The sequence below is a fragment of the Gymnodraco acuticeps genome, unplaced genomic scaffold (assembly GCF_902827175.1).
Source record: "Gymnodraco acuticeps unplaced genomic scaffold, fGymAcu1.1, whole genome shotgun sequence".
Classification (NCBI taxonomy): domain Eukaryota; kingdom Metazoa; phylum Chordata; class Actinopteri; order Perciformes; family Bathydraconidae; genus Gymnodraco; species Gymnodraco acuticeps.
Genome location: NW_022991818.1, coordinates 594,912 through 612,135, shown reverse-complemented (window position 1 = coordinate 612,135; position 17,224 = coordinate 594,912). Strand labels below are relative to the sequence as shown.

The 17,224-nt window shown below is 42.1% G+C and overlaps 1 protein-coding gene across 1 annotated transcript in view; it reads right to left on the bottom strand.

Annotated features, from left to right (window-relative positions):
- Positions 1 to 1,517: 1,517 nt before the first annotated feature.
- The window catches only part of LOC117535306 (thyrotroph embryonic factor-like), a 49,192-nt gene continuing 33,485 nt past the window's right edge, over positions 1,518 to 17,224 (bottom strand). Inside the window, exons 4-5 of the mRNA XM_034199734.1 lie at positions 10,967 to 11,223; positions 1,518 to 5,307 (exon numbers count right to left, since the gene is read on the bottom strand). Of these exons, the coding sequence (XP_034055625.1) occupies positions 5,092 to 5,307; positions 10,967 to 11,223 (473 nt within the window). The 3' untranslated portion in view covers positions 1,518 to 5,091. The remainder of the gene's footprint in view (positions 5,308 to 10,966; positions 11,224 to 17,224) is intronic.

Below are 17,224 nucleotides of genomic sequence, written 5' to 3'. Positions count from 1 at the left end.
TGTTGGGGAACAAATGCAATGTGTCCTGTGGTGTTGGTAGCTTTTAGGAATAGAAAAACGATACAGAAGTGGCACCAACAACAAGACCGACCGCTTGAAAACGCTAGTCGACAAAAAAGCAGTTTGGATATAGCCTATTGGGAAAAATCAACAGCTGAAAGATGTATCTGCATGTTATGGAGATGTTAAAGCCTTGTTCTGTGGGACTCCCTCTTATCACTGTAAGTAACGTCAGCAGCGGGGTTCAGGGCCTGTCACCACCTGGAGCAGCTCGGCACAGTGTGGCACAGAGCGGGCCGATGGAGCACGCTTTGGCTCTGACCCTCGGCACCAGCTTGGGCAGATGGTCTGCGGCGTGACGAGGGGGAGCCGGTGACGAAGACATCGCCCAACAGCTGAAACAACCCACCACATACAGGTGGTGAGGCGATCCACTCCCCCACACTCACAGACCGGCATGGTGTTTGTTACATAACCGAGGTTGAGGGGCTTCACTGTCTAATCGGTCCATAGGACCTTCAATTCATAGCAGTAGTCATGGAAACACACATTAGGACATGCACCCATGCAGACACATGTAACTGCACATGGACATAATGAGATACACAAAAAACACACACACTCTTTGTGGATGATATCTGAAGCTGTCAGAAGGGTCCGAGTGCCTCCCAATGGCCTGCTGTTGCACTGTAAAAGATTTATCATTCAAAATCTCTGAAATACAGGCAGAAGGGAATACAATTACAACATTGTAAATAAAAAAATGTGTATTATTGTAAATGGTGCTCAAAATTAAACTGTAATTTCTCCATTGTTCAAATATTTTTTGATATTGCAAGGCAGATGTACCCTTTACTGTTTTTCAGATTCTGAATGATTTTGAATTAACCATCCTACACAATGGCTGACTGATAGGCTGAGATGCCAATCAAGATACCCATTTAAGGTGTATAGTTTGCCTATAAAAGACCAATTAGAATACTCACTGACCTGACCTGAAACGAAGATAAGAAATGATTTAATGTACTTGGAATGCCAAGCAGAACCACATGTCATGACCATTAGCTGCTGTTTTGAAAGGGTATGGGTGACATCATTTAATATTCTTCTAGTGTCTTCAAATCCCATTGTTCTGATATTCAAACTCTTAGTCATTAAAAAAAGGGGTTGTTAAATAACAAAAATAGCATGTCATTCTATTTAAGCAAACATAACTCAAACAGTAGGAAACAAATAAGTTGTTTGGGACTATTTTCAGTGGCGGATCCACATTCAGATCTCAAATCTAAATACAATTAATTGTGTGTGTGTCTATCATGAAGGGACTTATCAAAAAAATAACTAATTGTTGCTTTTGGTTTTCTATTGGATTTCTTGACTAGCTGACTGACTAGAGCCACCCCATAGTGGCCATTAAAAGAACAGCAGGTAATGGCACTTCCCGCATTAGCTTCTATCGTGTGGTGGTTGCGAGAAAACATTTTAACATTTTTAAAACACTCAGCAAGACACCAGAAAACTCTGTCAGTGAGTAAGGATAAGCCTTTATTGGTGTTTGGAGGGGGAAAAGCCATCATCCCTGTGGACAGCACACAATATGGGTGAGGAGTCAGGGTAGTGTTGGGACTTGTAGTTCATAACAGTCAGTCACAACATGGAGAAGATGGCTGGTAATCCACAAAATTGAAGGAGAAATAACAAGGCTGTGTACATTATTATTATCGTTATTATTATTGATTTTACTATTACCCGCAATGCTGTGTTTCATCGTACATCAGCCAACTGTCATTGCCACCACGTGAAAAGTAGGCCTCAAACGACCACCGAAAAAAGTTGCAACACGCTCAACAACACAGTTACATAGAAAAATAGCACTGTCAAAAAGTTTCCAAAATGTCTGAGGAAATCCAAAAATCCCGGATATCAAAAAGAAAAACCACATGGCTTTCTTCTTCCATTAACGGATGGAAGTGTAAGAAGCTCTGAGACTTTTCTTCAAGGGATTATATTCAAATGTTTGTTTCTGTGGATCAGGTTGAAACATATTCCCAGAAAGAAAATACCAAAGAAAAGAATATATATATATATATATATATCAAGGATATAACTACAGCTCCCATAATACTACACAACTGGGATTCAGTTAAGTCTCTGTTGAAGGTGTCAACAGCAAACAGGCGCATGGGAAATCAAGTAAAAGTTGTTCATGGAAATCAAAAAGGGATTTAGGTGAGCAAATCACAGCTTCCCCTGAATAAAACAATCAAGAAATCATAATACTTGCAACTATGGCTGTATATCAGATAACAGGACATCTTTTTTTCAAGTACCAATTAGTCGCCAACTCTAAGCAAAGACACACGCTTTAAATTGACCATTCACTAAACCTCTCCCCCAAAGAGTGACTGTCCAATCATAGCTAGCTGAGTGATTGTAACTTGGTTTTGGAGTTCTAAGCATGTTAAAGAAGTATTGCATTGCGCTAAAGTAAAAGAGATACTCTTAAATGCACATTTAAGACAATTTTGCAAATGTCGTACAACTCAGTCAGAAATATTAAAAACGTGCGACTCAAGACTGATTTTGCACTGGCTTAATGTTAACTAGGTAGCTACAACTTACAACTTAACCCGTTATGAAAAGAAAACTAACTTTGTTATCTCTAAAAAATAAATCAATAACTTCCAACATCACAATAGTGGCTGGGCTTCCTTCAATGAGATACTGTTCCTAACACTAGGATGGGTCAAATGCAGAGAAACCATTTTGTTACATAGTACCTGTACTGTGTAATGACAATAAAAGTAAAAAAAAAACAAGAGTGATTGTAGAGATGTTAGCTAGCTAGCTAAAGATAATGTTGTCATGGTGAAAAGTGTTTGCGAAGCTTTAGAATTTAACACATAGCAACTTAAGGGGGTGGGGCTTGATGAACGGCCAGTTGGTCTTCGGGAAAGTTTTCTATCCAACAGCGCGTTAATAATAAATTGGGGTACAACAGAATAATAACAATAAAACCCAACAGCTTGGAAATGCTTTCCAAAAACAAAAATCCAACATCATTTTAGTTTTTCCTCCCCAAAACAAATCCAATCAAACCACAAACTCTCTGATCCAAGACTTGTTTTGTGTTTTTTTTTATATGTGTATTTAATACCTCAGACAAAAACACCTGAGAAAAACGGACAAAATGATTCCATTGGGATTTTCTGTAATATATTCAATTATGTATATTACAACTATAATCACATAATTCAAGCATATATCATATACATATATATATTTATATCTAGTGAGAGAATAGCTTAATATTCAATAGTACAGTTGTATGGTACAGTAGCAGTAGGGTGCATGTCTTGTTTCTCATTGGGTAAAGTCTGAAGGAGAGGTATAGACAAGTGTTTGTGTGTAAATCTATATACGATTTATCGATACAATATGCAACAAAAGCAAGAAAAATGTTTAACTAAAATGAAGGAATAAAAGATAAAGAAAGGGTATAGACAGTTCAGTACTGTGTTTGAAACAGTGGAAGTGTTTGCATGTGTGTAATTAGGGTGTGTGTGTGTGTGTGTGTGTATGTGTGAGAGTGTCAGGTGAAGGATTAGATCAGATCAGCACCATAGAAGTCCATTACAACAACAACAACAACAACAACAACAAGGGTTCAAACCTGGGTAAGGACTGTGTGTGTCCAGGTGTTTGTTGTGTGTCTGCATGCTGAATGTCTCAGTCACTGTTCAATCTGGGCAAATCAACCCTAAACCAGTTAGTATTTCATTTTTGCACATCCTGGACAAATCAAGGAGTAAACAGAGAGAGAAAGACTGTTGTGTTATTGATATCTGTCTCTCTGAGTGTGTGTATGTGCGAGAGCAAGACACCAAACTAAATGCAAACCTGCCAGCGAAAATTCTCCACCTTTATTTAGTTTCAAACATCTGCTCACATCCAGCTGTTCTGATGGCTAATTACTTCCTGTTTTCCTCTCTCTTTTTCTCCTTATCCTTCAAAAATAAAAGCCCCTGCGATCATTTAAAAAATCAGACACGGAATCAAATAGAAGATAACAAATCAAGTGTTTTAACGAGCCCACAAAGGAAACAAACAAACACAAAAATCTCTTAAAACTGTACAATTTTTGTTTCACCGTCTTCCCCCTGCCATCGCCCAAACGGCTCCCGCTGAGAACAATCGTTACTAAGATACCCCGCCTCTTCTCGCAGCAAGTGAAATACCTGATTCAACCGTGATACATTCTCTGTTACTCCCACGCCTAACCAGCTCAGTGAAATCAAAAATAGATTATCTGTTGTTTGCGATAAACAGCTGGGAGGAAAAGTGTTTTGTGTGGCCCCATGACTGTCCAGCTAAGCCCCTCCCCGCCCATATATAAAATATACAAAAGAGTATCTCCAAAATCCTCCTCCTGACTATCTTTGCTAATAGAAAAATATACAATAATCCTATGTCAAAATCTCTTTGCGGTTATGGACGAAATCCCTGCACCTCCTCCTCTTTGCTGGACTAGTCTTGCCTTCCTGCCCACTTCAAAAATATACATGTTCTTTTGTCCTATTTATAGAAAAAAATTACACATCTGACCTCTCCTGGCTTGTATCCGTGCCTTGAGCTTATAACGTGAGATTTCACTGGTATAATGTGAATTCAACACCCTGTTTGAACTGGCTGGAGTAGCAGCCGGGACGCACTACCTGCAAAAATGCCGTGCGACACCGGGTGTAAGCACAGCACCGAGGGTGACGTAAGCTGCCGAGGTGACACGCGGTGATACAGTACGTCGAGTGGAATTCAGCGAAGCATCACGTTAAAAAAAAGGAGCCAAACTGGAAAAGATGGCGTCGCTGTGCTTTCCCGTTCGTGACATCCTGAAGCACAGCGTGCACACACTTTTCGTGTTTGCGCCCGGTGTCGCACAGCGCTTACTGCAGATCTACGTCGGCCGCCCCCCTCGCCACTTCAACTAAAGTGCTGCTGTTGTCGGGTTTGCCTTGTACCCTTTTCTCATTTCATCCTCCCCTCCCGCCCCTATCTCCTTCGACGTCTTCTTTCTCTTCCTCCGCCGCTGCCTCACAAGTCTCCGTGTCGATTCTCGTACTTGTTGATGATGTTCCTGCAGCGGCCCAGCTCTTTCCTCATGTCGGCCACCTCCTGACGAAGTGCACCGTTTTCCCGCTCTAGGAAGGCGGCGCGCACCGAGATCTGGTTCTCCTTCAGCCGCCGGGCGTCCCTCGAGCGTTTTGCCGCCTCATTGTTCTTGACGCGCCGGCACCAGTACCTGTCGTCCTGTCATCGGCGGCGGTGTGGTATGTTGTGGTGTGTGGGGAGGAAGATGGAGGGAGGAGAGAAAAAAGAAGAAGAAAACGCAGGATGAGTTATGAGGGTCAGATATAAGAGGAGATGAAAGGAAGAAGGCAGAGGAAGGGAGACAACAGTTGAATAGTTGCTACAACTGGACACAACAAACATGAAAATATCACAAATGCGGAGAGAGCCACTTCGGAAAAAGATCACTGTGGCCTTGGAAAATAGTTAGTCACACAAAATAAATTGAAATGTTGCCATTTTAGCTATTTCTTCCATATAATAGCTGCAGTAAGCAGCTGAAAGATCAAGTGCATATAGCATGTTGTAATTAGGTTCAGTGCTAATGAAAGATTGTATTTGGAGGCACTGGCAGAAATAGTGGCTTTATAGATCTTACGAAAAAAGGTTTGTTGTTGGTAGGTGTGTAGTTCTCTCAACCAAGTAGAACACTAATTGATAGTCGGTGGACGTGCCGGCGCGTCCAGGTGCGCATAATCTACGTAATTAATCATATATTTTCGATTATAAGAAATATGATTCAGATATCCGCGGAATCGCTGGAAGTGTAGCTTTTCCAGCAGTACCTCCTGTGAGACTGTAACTTGGGTTGCGGTCCAATAGTCCATTTAGCTTAGGAACCTTCCTAACGGAGTGAAATGACCCGGAAGTCCCTCAGTGGCAGCCATGATAAGTGCCTTTCGAATTCTCTAAATGAAAGGAAAGGAGGTTTCAAACTTCCTTTATAACCTCCTTTAGCTTAGGAACCACTGGACCTTCTTTTGCTGAAAATCGGATGTGAAATGTTAAGCTTTAGAGTAGGGATGCACGATAATTATCGGTCTGATATTAGGAATTATGACGTCATCCCGATAAACCCGATACCAGTATTAATAGCCCCGATAATATACAATATATTTTTTGGGTAAAAAAAAAGAAAAAAATACTGCGGTGTGGGTGGATTGGGATGAGGGGCGCTTGTTTTTCACTCGGCTCCTCCCGTTTTGCCAGTACTGTGGTATTAGTGGTTTAGGAAGAGGGGAATTCTTCACAAATCCAGCGCTCCCTAACTCATGCCTGGCTGTGACGTAAATGGTGTGCGGCCGTGAAGCCAGGACAGTAAACAAACATGTCGTCGGTGGTATGGGCGTTGGAGCTATGTGCAACTCAAGGCATATGCTCGAACCGGAGCTGCCTGGACGCTGCAATCATGTTGCGCGCTATCCGTGCTGAGTGTGCTGACTTTTCGTACAATGTCCCACTGTCTGGCTTCCTGCATAAAGTCAAGTGCTCGGCGCAGTTGTGGCGAAATGTCGCTCCTCTGTTTTCATTTAAACAGCTCCTTATATCCGTTAGCGCAGATAGCTAGCACCAGATGCTAACAACAACAATGCACGTAAGGTCTCTCACTCGCTCGGGCCATACATACACACACCCTCCCGGTCCTCCAGATGGCCAGTCGGTGCCTGCCGGTGAGCGTGGAAGTGTGGTCTGCCACAAGCGGGCGGCAGGAGCGGGGCTGTCAGCATCAGCTTGTAGATGGTATTTTAAACTCGATGCGCTCTGAAACTACGGGGCGGCCAAGGAAAAAAATACACATGCGTTAATCGCGTTAAAATAATTAGTGGCGTAAAAAAATGTGTATTATCGGTTATCGGTATCGGTCTTGAGAAGCAGGAAGTTATCGGTATCGGTATCGGTTTCAAAAAAACAATATCGTGCATCCCTACTTTAGAGCTACTTATCTCATCACACAGTGCTCTAGGGTGAGTTATTTGCATTTATAGCAAGACCAGAGATTGTCCTGAACATTTTGATATGTAACACATGGGGTGCCATGTATAACAAGTACAATTAAAAAAGTGATTTAAGTAAACATCTAAAAATCGGGAAAATACCCTCACCCCCAGGGCTCGAGCTTAAGGACTAAAAAAATAGTGTCGGGGAGGATAACAAATAATTTTGGGACGAATTTGGGACGAGAGACTGGCTGTCAGCCAGCCGCCCAGCTGGCTGTGCCCGTGAATTCCTGGCCCGCAAATTCGCGGGTCTAGCTACTGAGTGAGTGTGTGTATTTCGCGGGTTGAGTGATGTACAATGACAATGGCATCCCGTGGAGGAATTCTGAAATGTTTTACCGTTACATCACAAAAACGCACAGCAGAACCAGACCCTGGAGCGCCGGCCTCTTTATTTACTTACTCCTCTTCATCCCCTATGGGTAAGGCTGAGAAGAGAACCCTCCATCGTATTTAGTCCTTAGCAATATGATGCGCCTCTCCCCATGTAGGGATGGGTACCGAGCAGTCTATGGTACCGAGCCCCGGTATTAAACGGGCCCCGGGCAGGAATTATTAACGACAGTGGTAACGTTAAGCTCCGACGTTATCGGACTTTTTATCTGTACTGGAGACATTTAAAATATATATGTCATATGTATTATTGCTACATACACATTATATCGCAGTTTTAGTTTCGCCAACTCCGTTTCTAATATGCAATAAGACTACAACATGCGTCTGTGATGTATTTTCGAGCTTTCCAATCCAGACGAGATGTCTCTCTCCCGTCTGTGTGCGAGGGGGCGGGGCAGTTTGTAAAGGCCTCCTGACTGTGTTACAGACTGTCATCCTGGTTAGTGGTTACTCTGGGTTCTGTCTTCAGGACACAGTGTTGGATTTTTTTGTTAATTGGATGGGACTTGATTGGATTCAATATTAGAGTAATTTTCTCGTTTGTGTGTTTGTTTAAATATATTTGGCCTTTGTTTATGTGATTGAATGATTTACTCAAATAAAAAGGTTGATGAATTATCATCTAATGATTTGTATGATGTTTTATTTATGTTAAAGGTCACTTTGAATGATTTTAACTAATGATAATGTAAAAAAATTAACATTTTATATTCAGGACGGTCCACATTAATTTCGGGACGGCTTAGATTGTATTTCGGGACGGTTCCGGGAGGATGGTGAAAAAAGTTAGTCGAGAGCCCTGCTCACCCCCTAATCCCACCAGGAGCGTTTGCGCTGCGGCTGCGGCGTTTTTAGCGATCGCGGCCACTCTAGTCAATGGGTGCTATTCCACCAGACCCGCTGCGCCGCGGCTCGAAGCGTCCCAGAAGCTCCTCGCCGCAAGGAATTTCTAAAATATAGGATGAATCCTATTTTTGACGCGGCGCAGCGCGGCGCAGGCAGGAAGTGGAACGTTCATCCAACAACTGCGAGGCTGCACACACGACGCTCCGCTTCCGCAACGTTTTGAAACGCGCCTGGTGGGTTATGACGCAGGAGGAGGTCGCAACGCGGCGCAGCCGCAGCGCAGACGCTTCCGGTGGGATCAGTCGTTTAGACTCCAGAGGGTTAACTTGATATTAGCAGCCCCATTTGCTAACAAGGATGCTAACATTCTTCACAAATGACAAATGCAGCAATGTGTGACACAGCTAAGACTTTGGTTCTGAGCAACAAGTTTAGGATTTTGGCATATTTTGACTGCTTAACATCACAATCAGCATTAAGGTGTTTTTTTGTTTTTTTGTCTGTTTGTGTCTTAACACTTCTCCTTAATAAACCAAAAGTTAGCATTAGGCTAATGCCTAATTTGCAAATTCCCCATCTTGCCATAAAAAAAAACGTTATATTGATTATGTTGTCATAGTGTATTAGTTAGATGTTTACCCTATTCACTTGGGGTGTCCGTTCTTAAACAGCTAACTGTATTAGCCACAAACAGAAACTGTGCATCAGCACTATTTTGACATACCATATTGTGTTATAACATAATAAATATCAGGAAAGATAATGGATAAGCGTATTTAGAATTTACTGAACCTACTGTGAATTCAGTTTAGTATCGCTTTAGGTGGCCATGGTATGAGAGCAATAATACACTGCAGGGTATACTTATCTACAAAATGAATGGGCCTTGTCTGTTTCTTTCCTATATTGGAACTGCTCCTTATATTTGATAAGTTAAAGTATGTATTTGCTATCACATGAAAAACAGACACTTAAAAGCTAACAAATAGACCCATTACGACACAGGAAGCAATCAGACGGTGTGCAATACCGACAAATAAGTATGTGAGACTGAAAATAATAAAGATAATAGCAAAAGTAGTGTAAAAAAATGCAGCTGTGCAGTCCTAAGTCAGGGCTAAACAGAACAAATAAAGTCTGCAGCGTTGCTTTATGGGGCATGAAAGCAATCTTTTGACCGGTGAGGGTCTCATGAGAGGAAGATTGGAAATCACAGTGATTGTTGTTGTGATTGTTGGACTAGAGTAAAATAGGAGTCCAAATTGAAAGTCGAGATGTCTATCTGAACGATTTATACCAGTGGAACGGTGCAGGCCCAAACTGTAAGTGTTGATATCATCCCACCATTAAACTCCAAAATCATTACACATTTGCTATTTTTTTTTTTAGAGGTTCTGAGATATCAGCTTTGGAAATATGAGATACGTTTTTTAATGAGTTCATTAAAAAAACTCCTCAATGTTATGAAGATGAAATATCTTTCATCTTTCGGTCGTAGCCATTGTTCCTCCGGCTGAGGGTTTGTATTAAACAAAGAGCTGAATCTAAAATATCATTTATGAGGAGCTGCAGAGCAATCCCAGCTTCATCTTTAAGGCTGGTCAGACATCATTTGTCCCGGACAACCTGCATACAAATGATTTATTAATCCTTCTGCGACTGAACACGAGGCGAACGCCTTCATCTGTTCATAAATTAGAAAAGCCTCCGGAGCTGCAGCTCCTCTGCACTGAGCTATGAGAGCAGGAGCCATCACTCAGAGCTCCGCTTATTGTGCAATGAACGCAAGACAAAATATTTTGTGAGTCTCGTCAGGAGCCATCAATATTAGAAGGCATCATGCTCCAGCAGCGTTTTCTACATCAATATAAGAGCTGTGGTCTTCATCGTGATGAAGTTCAGGGTTTTTATCTAAACAGGATACTGTAGAAAACCGGACCTCTTTTCATTGGGGAACGTTTTGGGGTTTTATTTTAAATTCCATTCTTTAATTTGATTTGATTAAAATGATTCAGTGACGATTTTGAATGAACATATGTTAGTGTATCAGTGACTCATGTTGTTTTTACTGCATTATTTAAAAAATAAATATAATTACATTTCTGTCTAGAAGTGAGTCCTATTAAAAAAATAAAAAGAAACATTTGAACCTTGAGCAAGAAGAATCTTAAAAAATTTAACTTTATTTTACTTATTTATTAGTTTAGAAAATACCCAATATAAGAAGATATATTTGCTAACTGGTTAAAATATTATTTTTTGACCTTGTGTTTGGAAAATACGATTTTAATGACAAAAATAATTTGATGATAAGAATGCTTTTGCAGCTTTGAGACAAAAGTTGTGAAACTTCAAAATGTGGTATTTGGTAAATTGAATAAACTTGGTTTGAAACTTATAACCTATTTTCCTAAATGATTCAAATCGTTGAGATCTAAAAAAGCCTTAAATCTGGTCATTGGCCATCAAAATATGTGTCTTTCATGACCCAGCAAAACAATAACAGAGTTGTTTGTATGCTTGAATTCTGGGGAAAAACACATTGAAACTAGTCAGAAAGGGATCTGTTGGAAAGCAAAGAATTGTGGGAAATGAAGTACCTTCTGTTCATTGGGGACAAGCATCTTTCGGGCCTTCTTGATCATCGGCTGAGGCTTTAGCTCCTCGTCAGAGAAGCGGTGCCGCCGAGGGTCAAACGCCTCCTGTCCCGGCACACTGGACAACGCCAAGTCTGCTGGGTCGGGGTCAAAGTTCACCATGACGTCATTGCTGCCGTTGGCGGCCGCCGGGGGTCCGGAGGGTCCCGGTGGACAGGTAGTGGATGTGGGGGACGCGTCCTGAGGTGCCGCCTGACCACCTGGTGGGGAGACGGAGGAGGAGTTAGATTGGTAAACAGTTACCGTGAAGCTCCACCCACAGCCTTCAGGTGGTGTGACATACAACTTTACAACACTGTTTCCAAAATAAATCTCTTCTGTATAAAATTAAATAAAACAATTATTTTTTTATTGCGTCACAATAACTTTAATTTTGAAATGTTCCTATTTTGGCCACAGTGTATTTTTTACATTTGGCCACCAGGAGTTGCCAAAGTCAAACATTTTCCAAAGCCTTGAGTTATTTTTATAGATCTTTTCCACAGAGCCAGATGTGGATGCTAAGATGTAAGACACAACTGCAAAGCTGCTGTTGATTGCCAAAATGCAGAAGGTCAGTGGAAGGTCAGAGGTCAAGCTCAACTACAGACAAAGGAAGTGTAGCTCAAGAGCATTAAAGTTTGGTTTGAATTGAAAGCTACCTCCTTTGTCTGCTGATCAAAAGGCTAATAACCCTTGTGACGGAGGTGATCTCTGGGCCCATAGATCTCGGCCTCCGTTACGGGTTGTATAGCTTCATTGTGGTTGATTGTGTTCAGCTGGTGCCCTGTGTTGTCTCCTCCCCCCTCACCTGTGTCTTGTTGATTGATTAGTGTGTGTATTTGGGCTCTGTTTTCCCTGTCAGTGGGTTGGTAGTGTGTGTGAGATCCTTGTGGTGGCTGGTGACTGTGTTCACGTGGGCAGCAGATTGAGGCGGTATCATATGTTTATGATGTAATAAATGCCCACACCGGGTTGTATTTTGGACGTCCTGCCTCTGCCTCCTTGCTTGGTCTGGGCCGCTCAATTGTCAGCTTCACAACCCTAGCCCTGAACAATCTTTGATTTTAAATGGCAAATAAAAAACACAATAAAAGAGAGAGAAGAGAGCGATGGTGAATTCCAGTCAAGTTGAATCTGCTCTACAGTCCATTCAGATGCACAAAACAGAATATGTAAGACTGGCTTCATTACTCATTTAGAAGTGCAGCCATTATCATCTACTTTTATCTGCAGATTAGAGCCCATCTGCTCTCTGAGGTCACATGCCAGAGAGCGGTGGCTGAGCTAAAGGCTAACACGCAAAGATGATAACAAGACCGTCCTCAATGGAGGTTTGATCAAATGAACCTACACTCTGGAGATTAAGATGACTCAGAATGTGGAGCAAACTAGGATCAAATATTGTTATGGACTGCTGAGTACAAGGACTACTGCTGTAAAGTAGCAGCCTGTAAAGTATAAAACTTTCAATCTAATTTCTCATTTCTATTTACGTTTGCTGCTTTGTTCAAATATTTATTTTCTTCTTACAGTTCCAAAAGCAACTCACAAAAAACATAACATACCTTATTTAATTAATTTCAAGTTATGGCAATGCACTATGAAACAAATCATATACCTGCAGACCTCACCTATCTAAATTCACTATATTTACTTTTCATTCAATGTGGAAAGCACCAGCCTGCCTAAACACCAAGCCAATATACATGTTTTCTGACAATATTACATATTTTAGATCTGAATTTTATCCTTTATATTAGCTTTTTTAATGCTTTTTTTAGTGGACTCTAATTATTTTGTACTGCAAAATAGTCTTTTAGCTGTTTTATGTTTGAAATGCTATATGGTGACGTTCTATTTCTGCTTAGATGACATTTTATTGGCCCCATCTTACTTTTAAGTAAGGCACATTGTAACACATTGGCTATGTGCAGAAGTGCTTTACAAACACAGCAGTGATGTCTTTATTATTATTTACATCACTATCAATATAAGCAGTGGTTTTCTTGTCTTTTAATTCCATGAAAAGGATCAGATTTAGATATTTATACAATGGCGAATACAAAAAAAGTTACCAGACACGCAACTATTTCAGTTTTGGTCCAAAATCAGTCACAGGTCAAAGCCTGTCGTATGAGGGTTTGAGGCGACTGGCAGCAGAGGGACATGTGCTGAACGCTCTGTCTCTCTCCCTCATGCTTCATCCAGAGAGCAGAGAGCCAAGAATGAGGCCCACAGAGATGAGTTGACCATAAAGAGGATTACCCTATAGACAGCGGACAATATGTTCACATTTAATTCAAAATGGTGGGGGAGGATGGAATGCCAGTATGTTTGCTTTCCCTAGTCTAATTTCACAATAGTTTTGTGCACATTTAAATACAAGTGGACGATGTAACTTTTCATATTCTCAGTGAAATGTCCTCAAAATAACAGCATCTTCAATGTTTTCCACAGCAGTCGCAGTGACGGTGATTCACCACCAGGTGGCGGTGTGGAGCCAGAGACTCTGAGCGGGGCAGCGGGTTCACATCATGCTGGATTTACAACAAGCAAGAGCAGATTTAGTTTAACCCCTTGTGGTGCTTCGTGTGGGAAAAATCTGCTCCTATCACCAAGCACAATCGCAGAATGATCATAGCTGAACCACAATAGGAAAATAGAAGAGAATCTGATCATAAATCAGGTCTCTTGTGCTTGTTTGAGATTCAATAATCCTCCGTTTATTGACAACAGATTATGTTGGTTGGTTTGCTCGTGTGGCAGTCGATTTGTTTCGTCCCCAATTCGATTCCAGCAGGCTTTAGTGGCGTGACATTTCACATGTAGATGTCACGTTTAACAATACCGGGAATTGTGGATGTTGTGGTTTCAGTTGAAGTTATTCGAGGATTCTAGTAAATAGTGCGCCAGAGTGTTAAAACTCCTCATTAGTTCATTTACCCTGCAGCCATTCTGCTCCAGCACTGTTTTCTTTTCTGAATGTATCTCTATAGAACCAAGAAGAGTGAGTCTATTTTCAGCCATATCTCTTCACCAGCTGCTTAAGAATATGTTTTCCATTGCTGATACCTGGAGAAAAACATGATTTTTCAAAACATCTATTCTTCAGAAAACAAGCGTCAGTTGAGCAATCATCTAGCACCATTCAGAACTGTATTTTGGCAGCATTTGTAAGATGCCCTTTAATTTTTATTTTTTTAAGCTCCAGGCTCCCAGCCACAGATTATAAATAACTGCAGAGCTGGTGACCAATATCGACGGAAACAGTAGTGGAAAGATTTCAGATACTCAAACACATTTCAACAGAAAAGAGATGTGTTGGCAGTACATTACTTGACTCTTTAAATATTTTAACCAGCAGAGAGCACGGTTATATCCCAAATTATCCTCTTATTAAAGCAACATAATGTACTTAATCTTTAGACAACAACAAAATGATCTTTTACTGTAGGCGTATGGAGTAAAAGTAGTATTGTCAAGTCACATTTTATGAAACTACGGCTGTTGCAGGTAAACAGTCCGTTGGAGAGCAAAAGGGGCTCATTAGCTTAAATGCAATTACAGAACTAATTAGCTATGGCCAAAACCACAAGCATTGTACAAACCAAAAACCTTTTCCAGCCAGCAGTCCAAAGGTCATGTGATAGTGGTGTAAACACCAACATGTTTGCTGAGTTAAAAGCGAACTAGCTAACAGTTTGTTATTCCTGGTTTTGCTAGTAGCAGTTAGCAGTTAGCCGTTGGTGATAAGTGTTATTTAGCAAGTAAAGCTGTATGTGCATTAGTGAATTGTAAATTGCAGAGAGAGCCGAAGTAGATCAGGTGGAGGACATTAGAGGGCAAACTGAAATGAAGCTTTAGCGCAAGTTCAATTAGGAAGACCAATACCCCCTGGTGTTACACGTCATTGCAATACCCTCTCCTCTCCCAATAAGTGATCAGGGGCGTTACTCTCCCAGCTAGCCAATCATCGCACCCGCTAACCCCTTTAAATCTGCTCTTCCCTCTCTGGTAGTTGTCATTTCAGGTGTCAACGCACAAGTATACGCGTCACTGTGTTCATGGTTAAGGCAAGCAGCAGCAGGGGCTTCGTCCCAGCTCCAGGCATATATTCATCAGCTCCGCAGTCTTGCGGATTAAGCTACAGGCGGCGTTCCCCAGTCGGCTAGCGGTTCCAGCCGGCCGCCCCGCAAACCCGGACGTGGGAGGAAAAGACAAGGAAATCGGCTCCACGGAAGTTCCTCCGGCTTAATGGAAATGACCTATTTCACGCAAACAATTGACGCACGCCTTCAATCTCTCGAGAGGGCATCACTGGCATCAGGGCCGCTCAAATGCGGCGCTTCCGGCTTCACGCGGAACGGGCCCTCATCGCATGCGAAGCTTACCCATCTCTGGCTTCAACCACAACCCCTCCTGCAGGCAGGCAGGGCTTAAGCCACATCCCATTGAAGCTACTTCTCCTCCCGGCTCAGTAGTTACTACTGGACATGGCGGCTAGCAGGTTCATTGCACAGCCAGGCTCTCGCCTCTCTTTCCTGCGCCTCACCTCTAAAACAGGCGTCAGGGTAGCGTTGGCAAGAGGCAGTTGCAACAAATTCACGAGATGTTCGTTATATCGTTATGACCAGGGCTGCACATAACTGGTGCGCAGGTGCGCATGCGCCAAAGAAAGAGCACCGGGTCATTTGAAAAAAGGCGCATTTGCGCACCAACATTGAGAGAGGGAGAGAGAGAAGGGAGAAGAGGGAGAGAAGGGAGAAGAGAAGAGAGAGGAGAGAGAAAGATATTTGCGAGTTGCATATGAACTCAGGGCCGGCCCGTGGCACTGGCGTTATAGAGGTTCGCCTAGGGCGCCAGATCTGTGGAGGTGCTGCGCTGGCAGCTCTGGGAGGGAAAAACATTTTTTTGACCGTTGGTGCTCATCCTAATTTTTGGCCTTGATGTAACAATATTCATAATTAAGTAAATGTAACACGCTTTTCACCCCGGTTACACGTTTAATTTGCCCTGTACGATGGGCACTGTAAGTGATGAAAATGGGGGATGTTGGCTTATCTGGCGCCCGCAGCTCACAGCCAAAATGCGAGCGAGGGAGAGAGGGAGGGTGCACCGGTACCGGCGCTGTTATTAGAATCTGGTGCTAGCTGCGCTAACGGATATAAGAAGATGTTTCTACAATGATGTGGAGGGAGAGTTCTCTCCAGTCAGACTGAGAGGCTGATACTACAGCCCAGTGAGGTAAAGGACTCTTGAGTGTTTAGATAGTTCACTTTAGTCTAAGTTCAAACGATTTGGTCACAATTTATGTAAACACATATATCCAAGGCACTCCTTTATAATTATTGGGATAAACAGGTTTGAAATCATTCCAATGTATACTATAGGACAGTAACCAAAAATATCCTTTAAAACTGGAGAGATAAAACAAATGCATAAATAAATAAATGTTAAGGTAAAATAAGATATTAATGAACAACACAAATAAAATAAGTTTAATTTGTTATTGGCTATAGTAGGTTATTGGTTATGTTCACATACTTATTTGATTACATCCACTTGTCTAAGATGATAACAGAGACTTTCGACCCAAAACCAGCTGTTGACTTGTGGATGCAAGCAGCTAATCGCAGACTCAACCAGAGAGAAAGAAGTAGGCCTACATCATCATCAGCTACCATGTCTGACAGTCAGGAGGGTAGTGATGACAGCTTGTAGGATTACTGCTCGTGATAATGTTGTCTTGTGTTCACCTCTGTCTGCATGTGTGTTCTGTGTTCACCTCTGCATGTGTGTTCAGTGCCGTGTGTCTGGCACATAAAGTCAAGACCCCCTCAAAAGTTACGGTTTATTTCATTTTAAGGATGAGCACCAAGCAACATCTCCAGGTGCTCCTTTGAGAACCAGGGCAAAAAAGTTATGTGCACCCCTGGTTATGACATTAGGGTCATGCAGAGTGAGATCGCTACCCCTTTAAGAGAGGGGTGTGGCGCGTGCGTGGGTATAGTAGAGCGAGTGAGTGAGCGGGATATATGTTTCTATCCATCTCGCGAAACAGAAGAGCTAAATAAATGCAACGACCTCCCAAGAAGAGCTCGCCTCTCTCCAGTCATTCCGATAATGTGGGTTATTGAACCCGAAGCGTGTTGCTTCTGCCCTGGGAGACGACAGAGTCATTCCCCCCCCGTTTCCTCGACTATGGACGGGAGCCGACAG